At 44.4% G+C, this 20249-nt stretch overlaps 1 protein-coding gene across 1 annotated transcript in view; it reads left to right on the top strand.

Moving 5' to 3' along the window:
• Window positions 1–20249, top strand: part of LOC137327968 (low-density lipoprotein receptor-related protein 5-like) — a 229864-nt gene that overhangs the window by 193927 nt on the left and 15688 nt on the right. Inside the window, exons 16-19 of the mRNA XM_067993981.1 lie at window positions 3103–3312; window positions 3946–4071; window positions 5365–5601; window positions 16067–16177. Coding sequence (XP_067850082.1) covers window positions 3103–3312; window positions 3946–4071; window positions 5365–5601; window positions 16067–16177 — 684 coding nt within the window. The remainder of the gene's footprint in view (window positions 1–3102; window positions 3313–3945; window positions 4072–5364; window positions 5602–16066; window positions 16178–20249) is intronic.

The following is a 20249-nucleotide window of genomic DNA, read 5'->3' as shown; positions in this document are numbered from 1 at the left end:
TGTAATTTTCTCATTTTGTAATTTTGACAGTCAGTGACTCAGGAGGCCTTAACTTTGAAATGTTGAATTTACTTGGCTTGAAGAAAACCAAAGTGGATTCTTAAATTAATCATGCAGCCAAATTAATAATGGACCAGTTCAAAACGGCATGGTAATATCCAAATATGAATAACTCTACAAGTTATGTTGGCCTGAAAATTACTAAGTGATATTATAGTAATGCTTAACATGTTTGGATCAAATTCCTCTTTTTGCAATTTTAAAGGTAGCTCTAGCCATTTAAAAAAGCATTAATGCCCCTGTTACAATAACAGAGAGAGGAACTTGATATGAGCATGTGAAGCGTTTGTACAGTAACATCACTCACAGTAACTTCCAGGCTATTATCAGCAATAAAGCAGCAAGGAGCTATCTTACCAGGACACACTGGAATTAAAGTTATAAGTATGCCAGTCTCTCTGAGAGGAAACACGATGGTTGGTGTGGGTAAAAAGTTAGTAGGAGCTACTCATCTGAGATTTGAGCTGAGGCAGATTCTTGGGACTGAAGAGAGGGTGTTTTACATTTTATGTTGCATGCAACAGTTCTATACCTGGCTTAGAAGTGCTTGATGTTGACACTGGACACCCAAAACAGAAAGCATGAAAAATTCTCAAAAAGGATGGTGGGGATAGATCAATAGCAGACTTTTGGTTTGGTGTACCTAGTAGACTAGCAGCACTTTATTGTATTCTGTATCAGTGTGCTGTATTTAGCATAAAATTATGGTGACAGATACAAAGACAAGGCCACTTTAGCTGTGTCTTTTCCAATCTCATGTTAAAATATGGGGATAGGACAGGAAACTGGAGTTGAGGTAGACGATCAGCCATGATCTTATTGAATGGCGGAGCAGGCTCGAGGGGCCGTATGGCCTACTCCTGCTCCTATTTCTTATGCTCTTAAGAGGGCTTATTCTAAACCAGTAATAAAGACTCCTAAACCATCGTTTGGTTTTAAAAAAAAGTGTTGTAGGTTTTGTTAAATAAAATAATCAAAAGGAAGCATAATTTAATCTACATTCTAATTGGGGAGATGTAGATACCTATTACTTTGTCAGCCCAAGACAGTATGAAAAGATTGTTTTTTCATAGCCTCGGGAGTATACCTTAAATCCTTAGTTGCCCTCTATTATACATACATGACAGCAGGACAAAGTAGCCTCATATGCAAGTGAATGTCCCATGATTTTTTTCACCTACATGAAGTTAACTAAATGAAATCTGCTCTTTTATTATTATTTGTAAGGCTAAGCAACCAGATTAATTGTACTTGTAACTTGGCAGACATTCAAATCCACACATTTTTACAATCCCTTCGGGTAAAAACTTGGGAAAACTTGCCTTTTTTGTTTTTAATGATGTTGGATTGTTCAAAAAAACAAAATGTTCTACTAGGCTGCAATTTCCTTAAACTTAGGAAAAAGTACTTTATTTTAACAGAGCAACAACTTTATAATGAGAAATTCTTGCTACTAAATACAAACTGCATTTCCATTGATTTATTTATTGTCACTGGGTGACCTCCAGCACCTCATCCAAGTGGCCATTATTTATGTGTGATTCTAAACCATGAGTGTTAGCAGGTTCAATAATATTTAACTTTCTAATTTTTTTTTGTTACAATCATTATTGAACATCTGCTTTTAAATTTCGCTAAAAATGCTGTATTGAAGTGAAATTTTATTTGGGGACTACATATAAATTTTATGCTATCCTGGAGAAAGAAGAAAGGCTTGATATTCAGTGCCTTATCACAACTCTCAGAATCATCTCAAAGCACTTCATAGGCAATAAAATACTTTGAAGTGTGGTGATGCTATGAAGGGCAGCCATTTTGCGCATGTCAAGATCTCATAAACAGCAATGAGATGAATGACCAGTTAATCTGTTTTTGGTGATGATGGGAGATTTGAGGGAGGAATGTTGGCCAGGACATTGGAAGAATCCCTGTTTTTCTTCAAAAAATGCCATGAGATCATTCCTGCCTATAGAACTGGCACACGGGACAACAGTTTAACTTCACATCTGAGGGATGGCACTTCTGACAATTTAGCAGTGCTGATCTGAACTGTCAGGCTAAATTATGTGCTCAGATTCTGGAGTGGAACTTGAGCCAACAACACTAAGGTGCAGAACCAAGAGTGCTACTAACTGAGCCAAAGTGATAATGAAGTATCCTATTTTAGGGAAAAATATCAACATAACAAACCAAATCTGATACAAAGCATTACAATTAGTTGTGAAAAAAAATTAAAGTGACACATTGGACATTGTAAGCTAAGGACCAAAGCAAGTTTTTCAAATGCTAAGACCTTCTTGAATGTTTTCTCCTATTTTCTCACCCTTTTCTTTTTTGATATCCTGAAAGTACTGGCTCATGTTGGAATGCAGTGCCATGAGCATTGGCAGCCCTCCAGTGTCTAATCATTCAAATGGCTATTTGAAAGAACATCCACTTGCATGCACTTTCCAGTAGGGGTCACCAGATAGTGATCGGGATCCTGAACCATGACTGATTTTTTTTTGCATGTCACCAATTTCAGAACAATTGAGGCCAATTACAAGTCTCCAGTTACTACCCTGGCTGAAATCAGCCAACCCAGTTCAAACCTGGGATAGCACGTATGACCTTCTGAGAATGTATGGCTTTGTACCACACTTGGCAACTCAGTTATACACTAAATTGTAAAGAAAAGCCTCACGTTTGTTAATAATATTTGTATTTAATAAACCCTTTCTCTCTTGAAATCTTTCCCTATTCTATGGTTGGGCAACAAGCAGAAGACCTCCAACACTTTAGAACCCTGCTGTATTATGGGCTGCTCGGAGGGGTGCGAAAGAAGCTTAGGTTGACTTTCCATCTGATCTCATTTCTTCCCGCCTCCCCTCTTCCTGAAAGGACCTTGTTTGTGGAAAATTTCAGGTGGAAACCCACATTCTACTGCTGGACTGAGCTACCAGTTTGTTCCAGTACTATTGGAGATATAATTTAGGTGTATTTTTATGTGATGTTTGATGGGGTTATTATGATATTTTTAAATTCTATTGTTAAATTACTTAGGTGCCAATAGGCTGACATTGCAGGATTCCAGCATTCTCCAGCCAATGGGACTTGCTATACTTGGAGACCACATTTATTGGATTGACCGCCAGCAACAGATGATTGAGTGCATAGAAAAGACAAGTGGAGACCAACGTACAAGAATTCAGGGCAGAATAGTCCATCTTACTGGTATCCATGCAGTAGAAGAGCTGGATGTAGAAGAATTCAGTATGTTTGCTTTGTTTAATATTCTTGATATTTTATAACACATGCACAGTAAATGTTCCATGATTTTACAAAACGTGTCTGTGGTAATATATTGTAAATGAATGTAGTTCAACTGTTGCTGGCAGATGCAATCTTTCTACACTAACAGTTTTAAACTGTTGCCTTCAGGCTTTTCTTTTTATTTTCTCCTGAAATGGAAAAAAAACTTAAGTCAAACTTACACAACAATCCAAAAATGTAATGGGTTAAAACATTTTGTGGTGTTAAACCTATGCAATTCACATCATCCAATTTGTTTGTGATTTGCTGCTACACTTCTATTTAAGTATTATGATCTCTACAAATTTTGCAATTTATGCATGAAAATAGCAAATGAAATTAGGTGATGAATATAGTCATTTAATACACTTGATTCCTTAGTGTTTAAATATTAATTATTCAGAATGATCTTTTGAAACAAATTGCATGCCCAAAACATTGTTACTTAACAATCAGGCAGCTCCATTTCCAACACTTGCAGTTATGACCTAAAATGGTTGCCTTGTAAACCTGACTCTGTGATGCACTAGAGCAAGATAAGGATCTGTGAAGTATTTATTGCTGGTACTAAAGTCCTGAACTATTTATTCACAGGTTCACATCCTTGTTCCCGTGATAATGGTGGCTGCTCGCACATCTGCATCGCAAAAGGTGATGGGACACCACGGTGCTCGTGTCCAGTACACTTGGTGTTGTTACAGAACCTACTGACATGTGGAGGTACTGTACCCATATATTACAGTTTTATAAATTTGAATCCCTTTCTTTGGTTTATTATCCTACCACAGTACATTTGGAAGTCAGTGACAAATCAGTCCACATTTAAAAACTGCCCTTCAATTTAAGTCACAAAGTGTCACTTAGTCATGATCATTCCACTTAGTTTTGAAAAGCTAAGTAACTCTGAAATAAACATCAGCACTGTCACAGGCAATCACATTTTTGAAAAATCCATTCACTTAAAATGTTGCCTCCACACAAACAGCACAGGGCCGATTAAAATCCGCCAAAAGATCTTAAATTATGAGACCTCTCAATGCAGTTGGAGTAACTGAGGCAGTACCTGTTTGGAACGTGTGCTGAAGGCGAAGTCTTTATCAAAATGATCAAATCCCTTTCCTGGTCTGACCCCTGCCTGGTGTTTTCTAGAACTGTATCGTCTCTGTCATGCCCATCCTGCCCCCAATGCCAAAAGATCCTGCCAGTAATCTACAGGCAGCCCACAGCCCTTGACTGCTGATACCTGAAATTCTGTCCTGTGACAAACATGCAGAGGGTGCCTGAAAAATATTTCCATTAATGGGTGGGCTGAGCTCAACTCATTCCCACACAGAGCACCTGAACAGCACGGGCATCTGTGGCACTGCATGGGGACCACATAATTAATGCTCAGCCTCTCGGTTTACACATGGAGAATGACAAATGGGGGTGATGGTGCTGGCATTTCATGGCGCCAAGGCTTCTTCGACAGCATCTCCCAAACCTACGACCTCTACCACCTAGAAAGACAAGGGCAGCAGGTGCATGGGAACCCTGCCATTTCCAAGTCTCACACCATCCTGACTTGGACATATATCACCGTTCTTTCATCATCGTTGGGTCAAAATCCTGGAACTCCTTACCTAACAACAATGTGAGAGCACCTTCGCCACATAGACTGCCGTGATTCAATAAGGTGTCTCGCCACCATCTTCTCAAGGACAACTAGAGATGGGCAATAAACGCTGAGCTTGCAAGTGACGCCCATGTCCCAAGAATTAATTTTAAAAAAGAAAAATATCCTGGCATGTATTACACTTTCAGGAAAGAAGAGGGAAAGGGAAGGGAGAAAATTAGTGCATGAGGAGAACTGAAGGAAAAAAAAGCACAGATTCAGATTTGAGTCCTACAACTTTCTGATATTCCAGTGTGAAACCCACATTTGATGGATTTTAGGAAAAGAGTTTTAAAAAATGTACTACATTAACAATGAAATGCTTATTCTTAAACTGAATAAAACACATCTTCTTTCAGAACCACCTACCTGTTCACCAGAGCAATTTACATGTGCTACTGGAGAAATTGATTGTATCCCAATGGCATGGCGTTGTGATGGCTTTGCAGAATGTGATGACGATAGCGATGAGGAAAACTGCCCAATCTGTTCTGCCAACCATTTTCAGTGTGAAAAGGGCCAATGCATTGATGGACGTTTACGATGTAATGGTGAAATAGATTGTCAGGATAAATCAGATGAGGAAAACTGTGATGGTAACTTTTTTTAAATCTTATTAACCAGTTTGTATTCAAGTGTATATTGGTTTGGCTAGTGTGGTTTAAATTGATCTTTGATCACCTATAGAAATTAGAGTTCAAAGTCAGTCCATCCTCAAAAAATAAAGGTTGACTTTAACTTGGCTGTCACTATAAAGACGCCATTTGATGTTTTCTGTCCAATCATTGCCCGTCTTGGGTTGCACTAAACAAGTTGATTCTGTTACTGTGGAAACTAGCTACAGGCAGAGGTGAGTAACAACACAGAGGCAGTGTTAATAAGTCAAAGCAGAAAGGTGAAACAAAAAGTGATCAAAACATTTAATGTGAATAGATGGGTCAAAGGTCTGACTGTCAAAAAAAAAAATCCTACAGATCCTCGTGTATTTTGTGAGTATTGTAATTGCAGGATTAGTGGGCTCGCATTTTTGTCATTTCTAATCTTAGTAGATTTGAGTAAAGGGCAGCAGAATGTTGGGAGAAAATGCCATGTACAATTTGTCCCTGCTTAGCATTCCTAAAGAGGTTAAAAGGGATAACAAAAATTACATCGAGTCCACAGCACAGAAATAGGCCATTCGGCCCAACTGGTCTATGCCGGTGTTTATGCTTCACATGAGCCTCCTCCCACCCCTCTTCATCTAACCTTATCAGCATACCCTTTTATTCCTTTCTCCCTCGTGTGCTTATCTAGCTTCCCCTTAAATGTGTCTATGCTATTTGACTCAACTACTCCTTATGGTAGCACATTCCACATTCTTACCACTCTTTGGGTATAGAATCATAGAAAGTTACAGCACAGAAGGAGGCCATTTGGCCCATCGTGCCCGTGCCGGCCGAAAAAGAGCTATCCAGCTTAATCCCACTTTCTAGCACTTGGTCCATAGCCCTGTAGGTTACGGCACCTCAAGTGCACATCCAAGTACTTTTTAAATGAGTTGAGGGTTTCTGCCTCGACCACCCTTTCAGGCAGTGAGTTCCTGCACAGAAGACATGCGCAGTTTTCTGGCTCATCACTATGTGGTGAAATGTGTTTAAACATTTGTGAGATTGACCTGAAACATTGTTTGGAACTTTTTGTTGAGGTCAAAAATAACGCTGACATGAACATGGGATTGTGTACAGGTCACCTAACCCACCAAAGGCAAATTGTATTGTCCATTACATGATCTGCCCTTTTCCTGTTCTCTATTCAGGAAAGACTCCCACCACCCTCTGGGTGAATAAATTTCTCCTCGGCTCCCCTCTAATCCTTCCACCAATTACTTTAAATAGAGTCATAGAGTCATAGAGTTATACAGCACGGATAGAGGCCCTTCGGCCCATCGTGTCCGCGCCGGCCATCAAGCCCTGTCTAATCTAATCCCATATTCCAGCATTTGGTCCGTAGCCTTGTATGCTATGGCATTTCAAGTGCTCATCCAAATGCTTCTTGAATGTTGTGAGGGTTCCTGCTTCACAACCCTTTCAGGCAGTGAATTCCAGACTCCAACCACCCTCTGGGTGAAAAAGTTCTTTCTCAAATCCCCTCTAAACCTCCCGCCTTTTACCTTGAATCTATGCCCCCTTGTTATAGAACCCTCAACGAAGGGAAAAAGCTCCTTAGTATCCATCCTATCTGTGCCCCTCATAATTTTGTACACCTCAATCATGTCCCCCTCAGCCTCCTCTGCTCCAAGGAAAACAAACCCAATCTTCCCAGTCTCTCTTCATAGCTGAAGCACTCCAGCCCTGGTAACATCCTGGTGAATCTCCTCTGCACCCTCTCCAAAGCGATCACATCCTTCCTGTAGTGTGGCGATCAGAACTGCACACAGTACTCCAGCTGTGGCCTAACCAGTGTTTTATACAGCTCCATCATAACCTCCTTGCTCTTATATTCTATGCCTCGGCTAATAAAGGCAAGTATCCCATATGCCTTCTTTACCACCTTATCTACCTGTTCCGCCGCCTTCAGGGATCTGTGAACTTGCACACCAAGATCCCTCTGACCCTCTGTCTTGCCTAGGGTCCTCCCATTCATTGTGTATTCCCTTGCCTTGTTAGTCCCTCCAAAGTGCATCACCTCGCACTTTTCCGGGTTAAATTCCATTTGCCACTGTTCCGCCCATCTGACCAACCCATCTATATCGTCCTGCAGACTGAGGCTATCCTCCTCGCTATTTACCACCCTACCAATTTTTGTATCATCAGCGAACTTACTGATCATACCTTTTACATTCATATCCAAGTCGTTAATGTAGACCACAAACAGCAAGGGACCCAGCACCGATCCCTGTGGTACCCCACTAGCCACAGGCTTCCAGTCACAAAAACAACCTTCGACCATCACCCTCTGCCTTCTGCCACTAAGCCAGTTTTGTATCCAAAGTGCCAAGGCACCCTGGATTCCATGGGCTCGTACCTTCTTGACCAGTCTCCTGTGCGGGACTTTATCGAAGGCCTTACTGAAATCCATGTATACCACATCCACTGCGTCACCCCCTCAAAAAATTCAATCAAATTAGTCAGACATGATCTTCCCTTGACAAAGCCATGTTGACTATCCCTGATTAATCCTTGCTTCTCCAAGTGGAGACTAATTTTGTCCTTCAGAATTTTTTCCAATAATTTTCCTACCACTGATGTTAGGCTCACTGGCCTGTAGTTCCCCGGTTTTTCCCTACTCCCCTTCTTGAATAATGGTACTACATTAGCGGTTCTCCAGTCCTCTGGCACATCCCCTGTGGCCAGAGAGGTTCTGAATATATGTGTTAGAGCCTCACACAGTAGCCTGGGATACATTTCGTCCGGGCCTGGGGATTTATCCATTTTTAGGCCTGCTAAAACCGCCAATACCTCCTCCCGTTCGATGTTAATATGTTCGAGTATATCACAGTCCCCCTGCCGTATTTCTATGTCTACATCGTCCTTCTCCATAGTGAAAACAGATGCAAAAAATTAATTTAGAACCCCTCCTACATCTGCCGGCTCCACACACACATTGCCATTTTTGTCCCTAATGGGCCCTATTTTTTCCCTAGTTATCCTCTTAGCCTTAATATACTTATAAAACATCTTAGGATTTTCCTTTATTTTGCTCGCCAGTGTTATTTCATGGCCCCTCCTTGATCTCCTAATTTCTTTTTTAAGTATCCCCCTGCACTTTTTGTACTCCTCGAGGGCTTCCTCCGTCTTTAGCCTTTTGTATCTGCCAAAAGCCCTCCTTTTTTTCCTAATCCATTCTCGTATATCCCCTGACATCCAAGGTTCCCTGGAGTTCTTGGAACCACCCTTGACCTTTACGGGAACATGTTGCCATTGTATGGTCTCGATCTCCCTTCTGAAAGACTCCCATTGCTCCGATGCGGATTTTCCTACAAGCAGCTGATCCCAGTCCATTTTGGCCAGATCCTGCCTTATCCTATTAAAATCGGCCTTCCCCCAATTTAGAACCTTTATTTCCGGCCCCTCCCTGTCCTTTTCCATGACCACCTTAAATCTCACCGAATTATGGTCACTGTCACCAAAGTGCTCACCTACTAGCACTTCTTCCACTTGGCCGGCCACATTCCCTAGAATTAGGTCCAGTACTGCCCCCTCTCTTGTAGGACTTTCTACATGCTGGCTCAAAAAGCTCTCCTGGATGCAAGTTAAGAATTTTGTACCCTCGAAGCCTTTTACACTCTGAGTATCCCAGTTAATATTGGGGAAGTTGAAATCCCCCACTATTATTACCCTATTATTTGCACAATTTTCTGAGATTTGCCTACATATCTGTTCCTCTATCTCCCCCTGACTGTTTGGGGGCCTATCGTACACTCCCATCAAAGTGCTTGCCCCCTTTTTGTTTTTAAGCTCCACCCATATGGCCTCATTAGAGGAACCTGCTAATATATCATCCCTCCTTATGGCAGTAATTGATTCTTTAATTAATATTGCGACCCCCCCTCCTCTTATACCTCCCCCTCTGTCTCGCCTGAAGATTCTGTACCCCGGAATATTGAGCTGCCAGTCTTGCCCCTCCCTCAACCATGTCTCTGTGACAGCAACAATATCATACTCCCATGTGTTTATCAACACCTTCAGTTCATCCACCTTATTCGCAAGACTCCTTGCACTAAAATAGATGCCATCCAGCCTTGCCCTTACATATTTGCCCTGTCTTCCAAGCTGACTTTTTTTCTCTATATTTGGCTGCACATCACCCCCTATTGTAGCTCCACTCTGTATCCCATCCCCCTGCCAAGTTAGTTTAAACCCCCCCCCCCAACAGTGCTAGCAAACCTCCCCGCAAGGATATTTGTCCCGCTCTGGTTCAGGTGCAACCCGTCCGACTTGTACAAGTCCCACCTTCCCCAGAAGCAGGCCCAGTGATCCAGGAAACTGAAACCCTCCCTCCTGCACCAACTCTTTAGCCACGCATTCATCTGTTCTATCCTCCTATTTCTATACTCACTAGCCCGTGGCACTGGGAGTAATCCAGAGATTACAACCTTTGAGGTCCTGCTCTTTAATCTGCTACCTAGCTCCCTAAATTCTTGATGCAGGACCTCATCTCCCTTCCTACCTATGTCGTTGGTCCCAATGTGGACCACGACCTCTGCCTGCTCACCCTCCCCCTTGAGAATGCCCTGTAGCCGCTCAGTGACTATGCCCCTTGGTCACTGACTCCTCTGCTAAGGGAAATAGGTCCTCCCTATCCACTCTTTCGAGGCCCATCATAATTTTATATACCTCAATTAAATCCCCCCTCAGCCGCCTTTGTTCCAAAGAAAGCAACCCCAGCCTATCCAATCTTTTCTCATGGCTGGAGAATTTTAGCTACATCCTCATAAATCTCCTCTGTACCCTCTCTAGTGCAATCACATCTTTCCTGTAATGTGGTGACCAGAACTGTAAGCAGTATTCAAGCTGTGGCCTAAACAGTGTTTTATACAGTTCTAGCATAACCTCCCTGCTCTTGTATTCTATGCCTCGGCTAATAAAGGCAAGTATCCCGTATGCCTTTTAAACTACCTTATCTACCTGTCCTGTTTAGGGATCCGTGGACATGTACTCCAAGATCTATTTGTTCCTCTACACCTCTCAATATCCTCCCATTTATTGTGTACTCCCTTGCCTTGTTTGCCCTCCCTAAATGCATTACCTCACATTTCTCTGGATTGAATTCCATTTGCCACTTTTCTGCCCACCTGACCAGTCCATTGATATCTTCCTGCTCACTATCTTTCCTCCTCACTATCAACCACAGGGACAATTTTTGCATCATCTGCAAACTTCTTGATCAAGCTCCCCCACATTCAAGTCCAAATCATTAATATGTACTACAAAAGCAAGGGACCAGTACTGAGCCATGCAGAACCCCACTGGAAACCGCCTTCCAGTCGCAAACACACCCGTCAACCATTACTCTTTGCTCCCTGCCACTGAGCCAATTTGGATCCAACTTGCCACTTTCCCTTGGATCCAATGGGCTTTTAGAAACATAGAAAGATAGATAATAGGAGCAAGAGTAGGCCATTCGGCCCTTCGGGCCTGCTCCGCCATTCAAAATGATCATGGCTGATCGTTTAACCCAGTACCTTGTTCCCACTTTTTCCCCATATCCCTTGATCCCTTTAGTATTAAGAAATATAATTTTACTTTTATGATCAATCTGCCATGTGAGACCTTGTCAAAAGCCTTGCTAAAATCCATGTACACTACATCAAACACGTTGCCTTCATCGACCTTCCTGGTTACCTCCTCAAAAAACTCAATCAAGTTAGTCAGACACGACCTTCCCTTAACAAATCCATGCTGACTGTCCTTGATTAACCTGTGCCTTTCTAAAACACGATTTATGCTGTCCCTCGGAATTGATTCCAATAATTTGCCCACTGCCGAGTTTCTCCTGAATTCCCTGTTGGATTTATTAGTAACTATCTTATATTTATGACCTCTAGTTTTGGACTCCCTCACAAGTGGAAACATTTTCTCTACATCTACCCTATCAAACACGATCATTATCTTAAAGACTTCTATCAGGTCACCCCTCAGCCTTCTCTTTTCTAGAGAAAAGAGCCACAGCCCGTTCAGCCTTTCCTGATAAGTATATCCCCTCAGTTCTGGTATCATCCTTTGAATCTTTTTTGCACCTTCTCCTATGCCTCTACATTCTTTCTATAATATGGAGGCCAGAACTGTTCACAGTGTTCCAAGTGTGGTCTAACCAAGGTTCTATACAAGTTTAACATAACTTCTCTGCTACTCAATTCTATCCCTCTAGAAACGAACACCAGGAAAGAAATTTACAGGGCTGTGGGGAAAGAGCAGGGGAGTGGGACCAATTGGATAACTCTACCAAAGAGCCAACACAGGCACGATGGGCTGAACGGCCTCCTTTGGTGCTGTATCCTACTATGATACTAGTGTTTGGTTTGCCTTTTTTATGGCCTTCTTCACCTGCGTTGCAACTTTTAGCGTATCTGTACCCTAGATCCCTTTGCTTCTCTGCCTCATTTAGACTCTTATTATCCAAGCAGTATGTGGCCTCCTTATTCTCCCTACCAAAATGCACCACCTCACACTTGTCTATATGGCAATTCATTTGTCAATTACACGCCCATTCTGCAAGTTTATTAGTGTCTTGTGAGGGTAAAAGCCAAGTTAACTTGTGAAGTGCTTGTTAAAGTTCAGTATGATGAACTCAGGCAGCATTCCATAGTTCTAAAGTTAAGTGAGTTCATTACAGCCTCTCTATCCTATGCACACCATGCTCCCTCATTATGTGTCAATGTTGCCTTTAAGTATTGTAAACAATTTTACAACACCAATTTATAGTCCAGCAATTTTATTTTAAATTCACAAGCTTTCGGAGATTTTCTCCTTCCTCAGGCAAATGTTTCAGGATCTCCTTGAAGCCTACGCATTTATACATATTGAACAATACATGGTGTTTACAGACTGCCCCTGCAACTGCCCGTTGCCAAGGCAATCACCGTGTTCAGACAGAGAGGTGTCATCTGCAGAACCCCCGAATACACATTCAACAAAAAAACAAACAGGGAAAAAAAACAGAGAAAAAAAAACACAGAGAGAGGCAGAAACATCCGGAAGGCAGAGAGAGCCAGCAAATGACCCATTATATTAAAAACAGATAACATTTGTTCGCTGGTGGGGTAACGTGTAGCGTGACATGAACCCAAGATCCCGGTTGAGGCCGTCCTCATGGGTGCGGAACTTGGCTATCAATTTCTGCTCGACGATTTTGCGTTGTCGTGTGTCTCGAAGGCCGCCTTGGAGTACGCTTACCCGAAGGTCGGTGGATGAATGTCCATGACTGCTGAAGTGTTCCCCGACTGGGAGGGAACCCTCCTGTTTGGCGATTGTTGCGCGGTGTCCGTTCATCCGTTGTCGCAGCGTCTGCATGGTCTCGCCAATGTACCATGCTCTGGGGCATCCTTTCCTGCAACGTATGAGGTAGACAACGTTGGCCGAGTCACAGGAGTATGAACCATGCACCTGGTGGGTGGTGTCATCTCGTGTGATGGTGGTATCTGTGTCGATGATCTGGCATGTCTTGCAGAGGTTACCGTGGCAGGGTTGTGTGGCGTCGTGGACGCTGTTCTCTTGAAAGCTAGGTAGTTTGCTGCGAACGATGGTCTGTTTGAGGTTGGGTGGCTGTTTAAAGGCGAGTAGTGGAGGTGTGGGGATGGCCATAGCGAGGTGTTTGTCCTCATTGATGACATGTTGAAGGCTGCGGAGAACATGGCGTAGTTTCTCCGCTCCGGGGAAGTACTGGACGACAAAGGGTACTCTGTTGGTTGCGTCCCGTGTTAGTCTCCTGAGGAGGTCTATGCGATTTTTTGCTGTGGCCCGTCGGAACTGTCGATCGATGAGTCGAGCGTCATATCCCGTTCTTACTAGGGCGTCTTTCAGCGTCTGTAGGTGTCCATCGCGTTCCTCCTCGTCTGAGCAGACCCTGTGTATTCGCAGGGCCTGTCCATAGGGGATGGCCTCTTTGACGTGGTTAGGGTGGAAGCTGGAAAAGTGGAGCATCGTGAGGTTGTCCGTGGGCTTGCGGTAGACGATATGACGCTCGACTCATCGATCGACAGTTCCGACGGGCCACAGCAAAAAATCGCATAGACCTCCTCAGGAGACTAACACGGGACGCAACCAACAGAGTACCCTTTGTCGTCCAGTACTTCCCCGGAGCGGAGAAACTACGCCATGTTCTCCGCAGCCTTCAACATGTCATCAATGAGGACAAACACCTCGCTATGGCCATCCCCACACCTCCACTACTCGCCTTTAAACAGCCACCCAACCTCAAACAGACCATCGTTCGCAGCAAACTACCTAGCTTTCAAGAGAACAGCGTCCACGACGCCACACAACCCTGCCACGGTAACCTCTGCAAGACATGCCAGATCATCGACACAGATACCACCATCACACGAGATGACACCACCCACCAGGTGCATGGTTCATACTCCTGTGACTCGGCCAACGTTGTCTACCTCATACGTTGCAGGAAAGGATGCCCCAGAGCATGGTACATTGGCGAGACCATGCAGACGCTGCGACAACGGATGAACGGACACCGCGCAACAATCGCCAAACAGGAGGGTTCCCTCCCAGTCGGAGAACACACGGTGATTGCCTTGGCAACGGGCAGTTGCAGGGGCAGTCTGTAAACACCATGTATTGTTCAATATGTATAAATGCGTAGGCTTCAAGGAGATCCTGAAACATTTGCCTGAGGAAGGAGAAAATCTCCGAAAGCTTGTGAATTTAAAATAAAATTGCTGGACTATAACTTGGTGTTGTAAAATTGTTTACAATTGTCAACCCCAGTCCATCACCGGCATCTCCACATCATGACTACCATCGACGCCTTTAAGTATAACAGCGGCAGGGATTAAGATATAATGGTAAATTTGCTGGCCCTGTGCTCTAAGTGGGGAGCTGCACTTGAAGAATTGGCACTCCAACCTGCACTCCCGTCACGCGGAGCTCCCTGGGGAGAGCACAGGATTGGTAAATTTACCCCATAGTTATTTGGCCCATTGAAATTCTTCCCTGCAGGATATATTTGTTTCTCTCTCACCGTGGCACGTATAGCTGCAAAACCCTGCTATAACTTTTGTAACTGTTATATTTCCTTCATGCCTATGCTGTTACTATTCATGCCTACTCATTGTGTTTTTTTTTAGTTATGCAGCTCTTCTCAGGTCCTCTAGACATAGAGTTAACTCTGTCTAAAACCATGCTCAAAGCACTCCATTACTGTGTTTGAAAGGCGTGGTTGTTAAATAATTTTTTTTTTTGTTCACTATTAGGGTTCAGATACTTCCTCTAAAAATTGTGCCGCAGCTAGACTATCAAACTTAAGTGATTCATTTACTGCCTGATGTACATTAAATGATCATTATTGCAGGCGAATGTGATTCACTGGCACTTTTTCATTGCTGCTAATTAAATCGTACTCTCAGAAATCCCACATTGCATTACCATTTCATTAATATTGAAGAAAACTTGCTTTTTCCCAATTTTTGGCAAAATGAGAAATATTGGGCCCCAGATTTCTACCAATGGAGGTGTTGAGAGCTATGTAAATAGAGTTCCTCTAGTGGTAGAAACTGGGTACTGCAACGTTTCAACCTGCTCCATCAGTCCCATGGTGTTTGGTAACATTCAAATACTAACTTGAAAAAAGGAGAATCTGAGGAATTTTTCACCAAATTACCAGCTGAAGATTTTGTGATCCTAGACAAGGTTTTAGGATTTATGTAACTGTTTCAAATCAAGTTTATTCAGAAATTTGCATTAATAGGAAAAGGAAAGTGTAGGGGAGAGTACTTTTAGGATAAAGGCTCCACCCTTTTCTAAATAAATAAAGGAGACCACAAACCTGTACAAAGAAGATAGGATACTTTATTTTCCAGTCCTATGAAGACTTGCCATTTTTCACCTCCACAATTATCACTGAGATGTTCAGCTGCAGGACGGCTCAGTTGGAAATGGTGCTGATTGCCATTGTTTCCCTTCCTAAAAAAAATGTCAAAACCTGGAGAATAAGCTTAAACATCAACATCATGAAAGGTGCCTGTAGCATTATTTCTAATGGAGCTATTCTCTGATGGTCCCATAGCTGAGGCTGGCTGAATGACTCAAGAATGAGTATCCAAAATGGCAGGTTTCAGAAGAAATGGAAAATCTAAATAAAAGTTAAATATCAGCTGTCTCCTAACCAGGATTTTACTTTAGCAGCGCTTCATATTGAAAGTACATTCGCCCATACTTTTCTTCTCTCTTAATTAATGGCTATTCATTTAATTCTGCTGTAATGTATTTTCAGTAGAATCCTTACACTGTTTCACTTGAACCTCAAGTTGACCAGTTTTACCTCAGGTTGTTTTCAAGCTTTCAAAATGTTTAATTTATTCTTCAAAATTGGTTGATAAGTAACTGTGTTTTCTCTTAATTCCCCCAGTGATTTGTCATCCTAACCAGTTCCGCTGCAACAACGGTCAGTGCATTTTGAAGAAGCAGCGTTGCAACTCACTTCCTGATTGCCTCGATGGATCAGACGAACTTCCTTGTGGTTAGTATCTGCTCATCCACCACGGTGGTTTTCAACTTCTTTGGCCCTCGGGATGTACCAAGAAGGACATGTTCTGACTCTTGAAGCAGAACATGTGAAACGTTCTTTTGAAACATGATCCAATAATTTAAAAAAATAAAACTTTCCTTGAGCTATACTTTTTCTTTTGATATTCTAACAATCATTAAGATGATGAATGGAAATTTCCCATTTTTCCACACCCAGGGCTCGATTTTCGGACGTCCGAGCAGGTGCGTTCATGGCGGGAGGGGCTGCGAAAATTGGGGATTCCCGTGGGAGGGGTGTCTGGAGTCCAGCTCCAACCTGCCCACTTCCAGGTTCCCCAATGACGTGCTTAGATGGGGGAATCCCACTTAAGGCAATTATTTTGATACTTCAGGTCGTTAGACCTGATTTGTAGGATATTTTAGGAGGGGTGGGATTTTCAGGTCAACTGAGTGTGTTTCCCGTACTGGCGGAAACGCTGCCAGTTGAAATGGACGTGTTGCAGCCACCAGCCTGTGGCAGCTGCAAAGGTCCATTTGACAGGTGTGGGGGAAGACCCTCACTCATTGCAGGAGGCCACTCTGTCACTTTGGACAAAGTTTGGCCTGCACCACCCTCTTCCTAACACTAAAATTCACCAACTTGCACACTTACCCCGGCGTGCAGACACATTTACCTACTTTGCGGACCCCCTCAAATGTACATCTTCCGGATGGGGGCTGCCAAAGCTGCAGTCATGACCTCCTCGGAGGACGAACAGCATCACCGGCCACGCCGTCCACCTCTGACACGTAGAGCTCCACAACACAGTGTTGTGACACATCCACCTGCACAGCAGGAGGGAGGGCAACCGCAGAGAGAGATGCGTCGCAGAAGGCACTACCCTCACCACAGGGTCCACAGACCGAGGCTCAGCTTCCTGGATCTCTCTGAGCAGCAGTGCACAGAGCACAGAGCAGTGGCCTAAGCACCATCTTCTTACCTGTCGCTGTCAAAGTCACCACTGCCCTCAACAACTTCTCCGCAACCTTCCAGTGTGCCACCAGGGACATCGCCGGCGTCTCTTAGTCGTCTGCACAAAAGTGCCCTGCAAATACATCTACACCCAGTCTGCAGTGCCACAATGGGTGGCATCAGTTGTGGGTCTTCATGGTGATCCTCAGGAAAGGGCATTATTGCACAAACCAGACAAGATTTGCAAAGACGTGGCAGTAGTGGTGATAACAATTTTTTAATGATTTTTTGCAAAACAAACAAAAGTAAATCAAAAACATGACATTTTGTCTTACACCCTTGTGCATCCCCTTTGTGCTCACAAAGCCTTCGCCTTATGTTTACGGGAACCCCTACATGGTGCTACCCCTGTGGCTTCAGCAGAGGTAGTGGCAGGTTGCTCTTGTCCATGCCCTGACCAATGAGATGCTTTGCGCAGACGCCCTCTGGATTTCGGTGCCCGTGAGGGCCCCTCCAAAGACTGCTCCATCTGCACCTGTGCAGGGGCAGACTCGTCCACCTGGAGAGGGGGCAGCATTGCGGGTACTGGTTGAGAGGGGGGCAACGGGTGAGACGTGGGAGCGCTTTGAGTGGTGTCCCCACTTCCATGTCCCCTTTCACCATCATCCCTCTCCTGGCCCAGGCCCATATCACTCCTTCCTCCCTGCTGGACGACAGTTTTGAGGACTTGTGTGAAGCCTTGGAAGGCCAGTTGTAAGGTATCTGTCAGCCTGTTTAAGGCGGCAGAATGTTGCTCATCCTGAATCCAAACGGCTGTTGTCAGGGTCTGAATGGACTCATTGTTGAGCCGTGCTTGACGCTCAATGGAGGCTAGTCTTTCCTCCATCGCAGACATTCCCGCACCTACCCGCGACACTATCTCAGAGATGCCTTCATGTCCCTGTGACAGTATTCCATTCATGCAGGAGTTGGACTCCTCCATCCTCTGCGTGATTGTGGAGTGTGTGCGTGGCAACTGTTCCAGTACCTCGGCAATGTGCTGCTGGCCCTCGATGACTCTCCTTTTCACGACTGGCCCCAGGGTTCAGCATCTGGGTCCAGCTGAGCAGAGCCTGGAGAAGAGTGCTCCCACCGACCCAGACTCTCCACAGCTGCCCCTGCCACCAGGGTCTGCTCGTGCTCACGTGTGTGGTGACTCACCGTGTGCCGGCAGGTCCTCTGAGGAATTGCCCTCCGCCGTTAGGGCGCTCGCAGATGGCCCTGCAAGAGAACAGAAAGCAATATTAAGCATGTTGGACAGATGTTGAGGTGCTGCAGACACCAAGTGATGCTAAGATCATTCGCTATCATGAGTGCTGAGTGTTAGATTTCTGTCACCAGCCGCTTGTGCACTCCCAGTCTCGGCGTCAGCCACGGACAGGCACTCCAGCGTCCGGCTTATTTCGAGTGCCTGCTGCTACGCATTTGTTAAGACCACCTGGTGTGGCGGGCCCCCTCCGGTTCTTGCCCTCTCCCGGGCATTCTGGCATCTCTTTTCCTATCAAGGCAAAACACAGAGGCGTGATTGAGTGATGGTTGCATGGTGACCCGCTGCATGCATTGGTGTGGGTGGGGGTGACTGGGAGGGTGCATGTGAGACATAGCCATGAGAGTGTATGAGGATTGGGTTGCGTGGTAGTGTTCGAATGGGAACTGGGGCAGTGAGGATGATGGTTGAGTGGATGTGAGGAGTGATGTGAGAGCGTTGTGGTGGCAGTGCAGAAGGAGTTGTGTGGTGGTGGAGGTGATGTGGAAGACGGAGTGTGGGAGAATGCGTAAATATACTCACTTTGGCTGGCCTGCTTAGGTCATTAAATCGCTTCCTGCACTGGACCCAGGTTCTGGACAAATTGCCGCTGCTGGTGACCTCCTCGGCCACCTCCAGCCAGGCCTTCTTGGTGGTGGAGGGAGGACACCTCCTCCCATCCGATGGGAAAAAAAAAATTTCCCTCCTCCTCCTCACCCCATCGAGCAGTACCTGGAGTGAGGAGTCAGAGAACCTTGGAGCAGCCTTGTCCCTGGCCTGCTCCATGATCCTAAATTAGTTCTTTGCTGCAGGAGGAGCATTGGAGGACTGCCCCTTTAAATAGGGCTCCTCCTGCTGTCAGCCTGTGATGAGGGTGCGCAGTGCGCCCGCTGCGTAGGTCTGGAACGGGAAACCCGGAAGCCAAGGTAAACGCCTTCAATCAGGCTGCGATCAGGTGCGGAGCACCCCGAATTCACTGGGCGCGTTACCCACGCGCCCAGACGACCCCCCGCTGGCAACCCGCCTCCCTCCTAATATCGAGCCCCCAGTTTCTGCTTCCCACACTCTCAGGCCAGGTACAGCATACGGATGATACTACATCAATATGCTATTTCCATTTCTCACACCAGCTCCCATTGTAGCTTCAGTTGGAATGCTACCAAATTAAAGCGCCTCTGTGCTGCAGCCTTTGTTTCGGTAGGAAGTGGATTTCACTTGAGGTTCATTTATATGTATGTCAAATTAATTTGTCTGTGTGAAAAATGCACTGCATTTTATGCTTTCTCCATTAATACCCTATGCAGCTAAATATTCAATTTTTAAGCAGCATAATTACTAATTTTAATAGTTCATGTATATGATATTAATAAAGAATAAACTTGCATTTATATAGTACCTTATCACATCACATCCTGAGAACCTCCCTAAAGTGCTTCACATCTTTTTGAAGTCCAGTTACTGTTGTTAGCTAGGCAAACAAATTGTTTGCAGCAAAGTCCCACAAACAGTAAATGAGATGGTTGCACTGTTGATCTGTTTTTGCTTGAGGGAACAACGTTGGCCACACCACATTTTTTTTTGAATGGTGCCACGGAATATTGTACATCCACCTAAACAGGCACACTAGATCTTGATTTAACATCTCATCTCCAACAATGCAGCACTCCCTCAGCACTGCACTAAAATGTCAACCTCAATTTTATATGCTGGAGTTCTGGACCCATGAACTGATTTGGAGGTGAGAGTGCTATCAACTGAGCCAAGCTGACTCTTAACAGTTAAAATGAACACATTTCAGCCATTCAATGTTGCTCATAATGCTTTATG

The sequence above is a fragment of the Heptranchias perlo genome, chromosome 12 (genome assembly GCF_035084215.1).
Source record: "Heptranchias perlo isolate sHepPer1 chromosome 12, sHepPer1.hap1, whole genome shotgun sequence".
In the NCBI taxonomy this organism is placed as follows: domain Eukaryota; kingdom Metazoa; phylum Chordata; class Chondrichthyes; order Hexanchiformes; family Hexanchidae; genus Heptranchias; species Heptranchias perlo.
The sequence above is the reverse complement of the archived record's forward strand: the minus strand, read 5'-3'. Positions and strand labels throughout refer to the sequence as shown.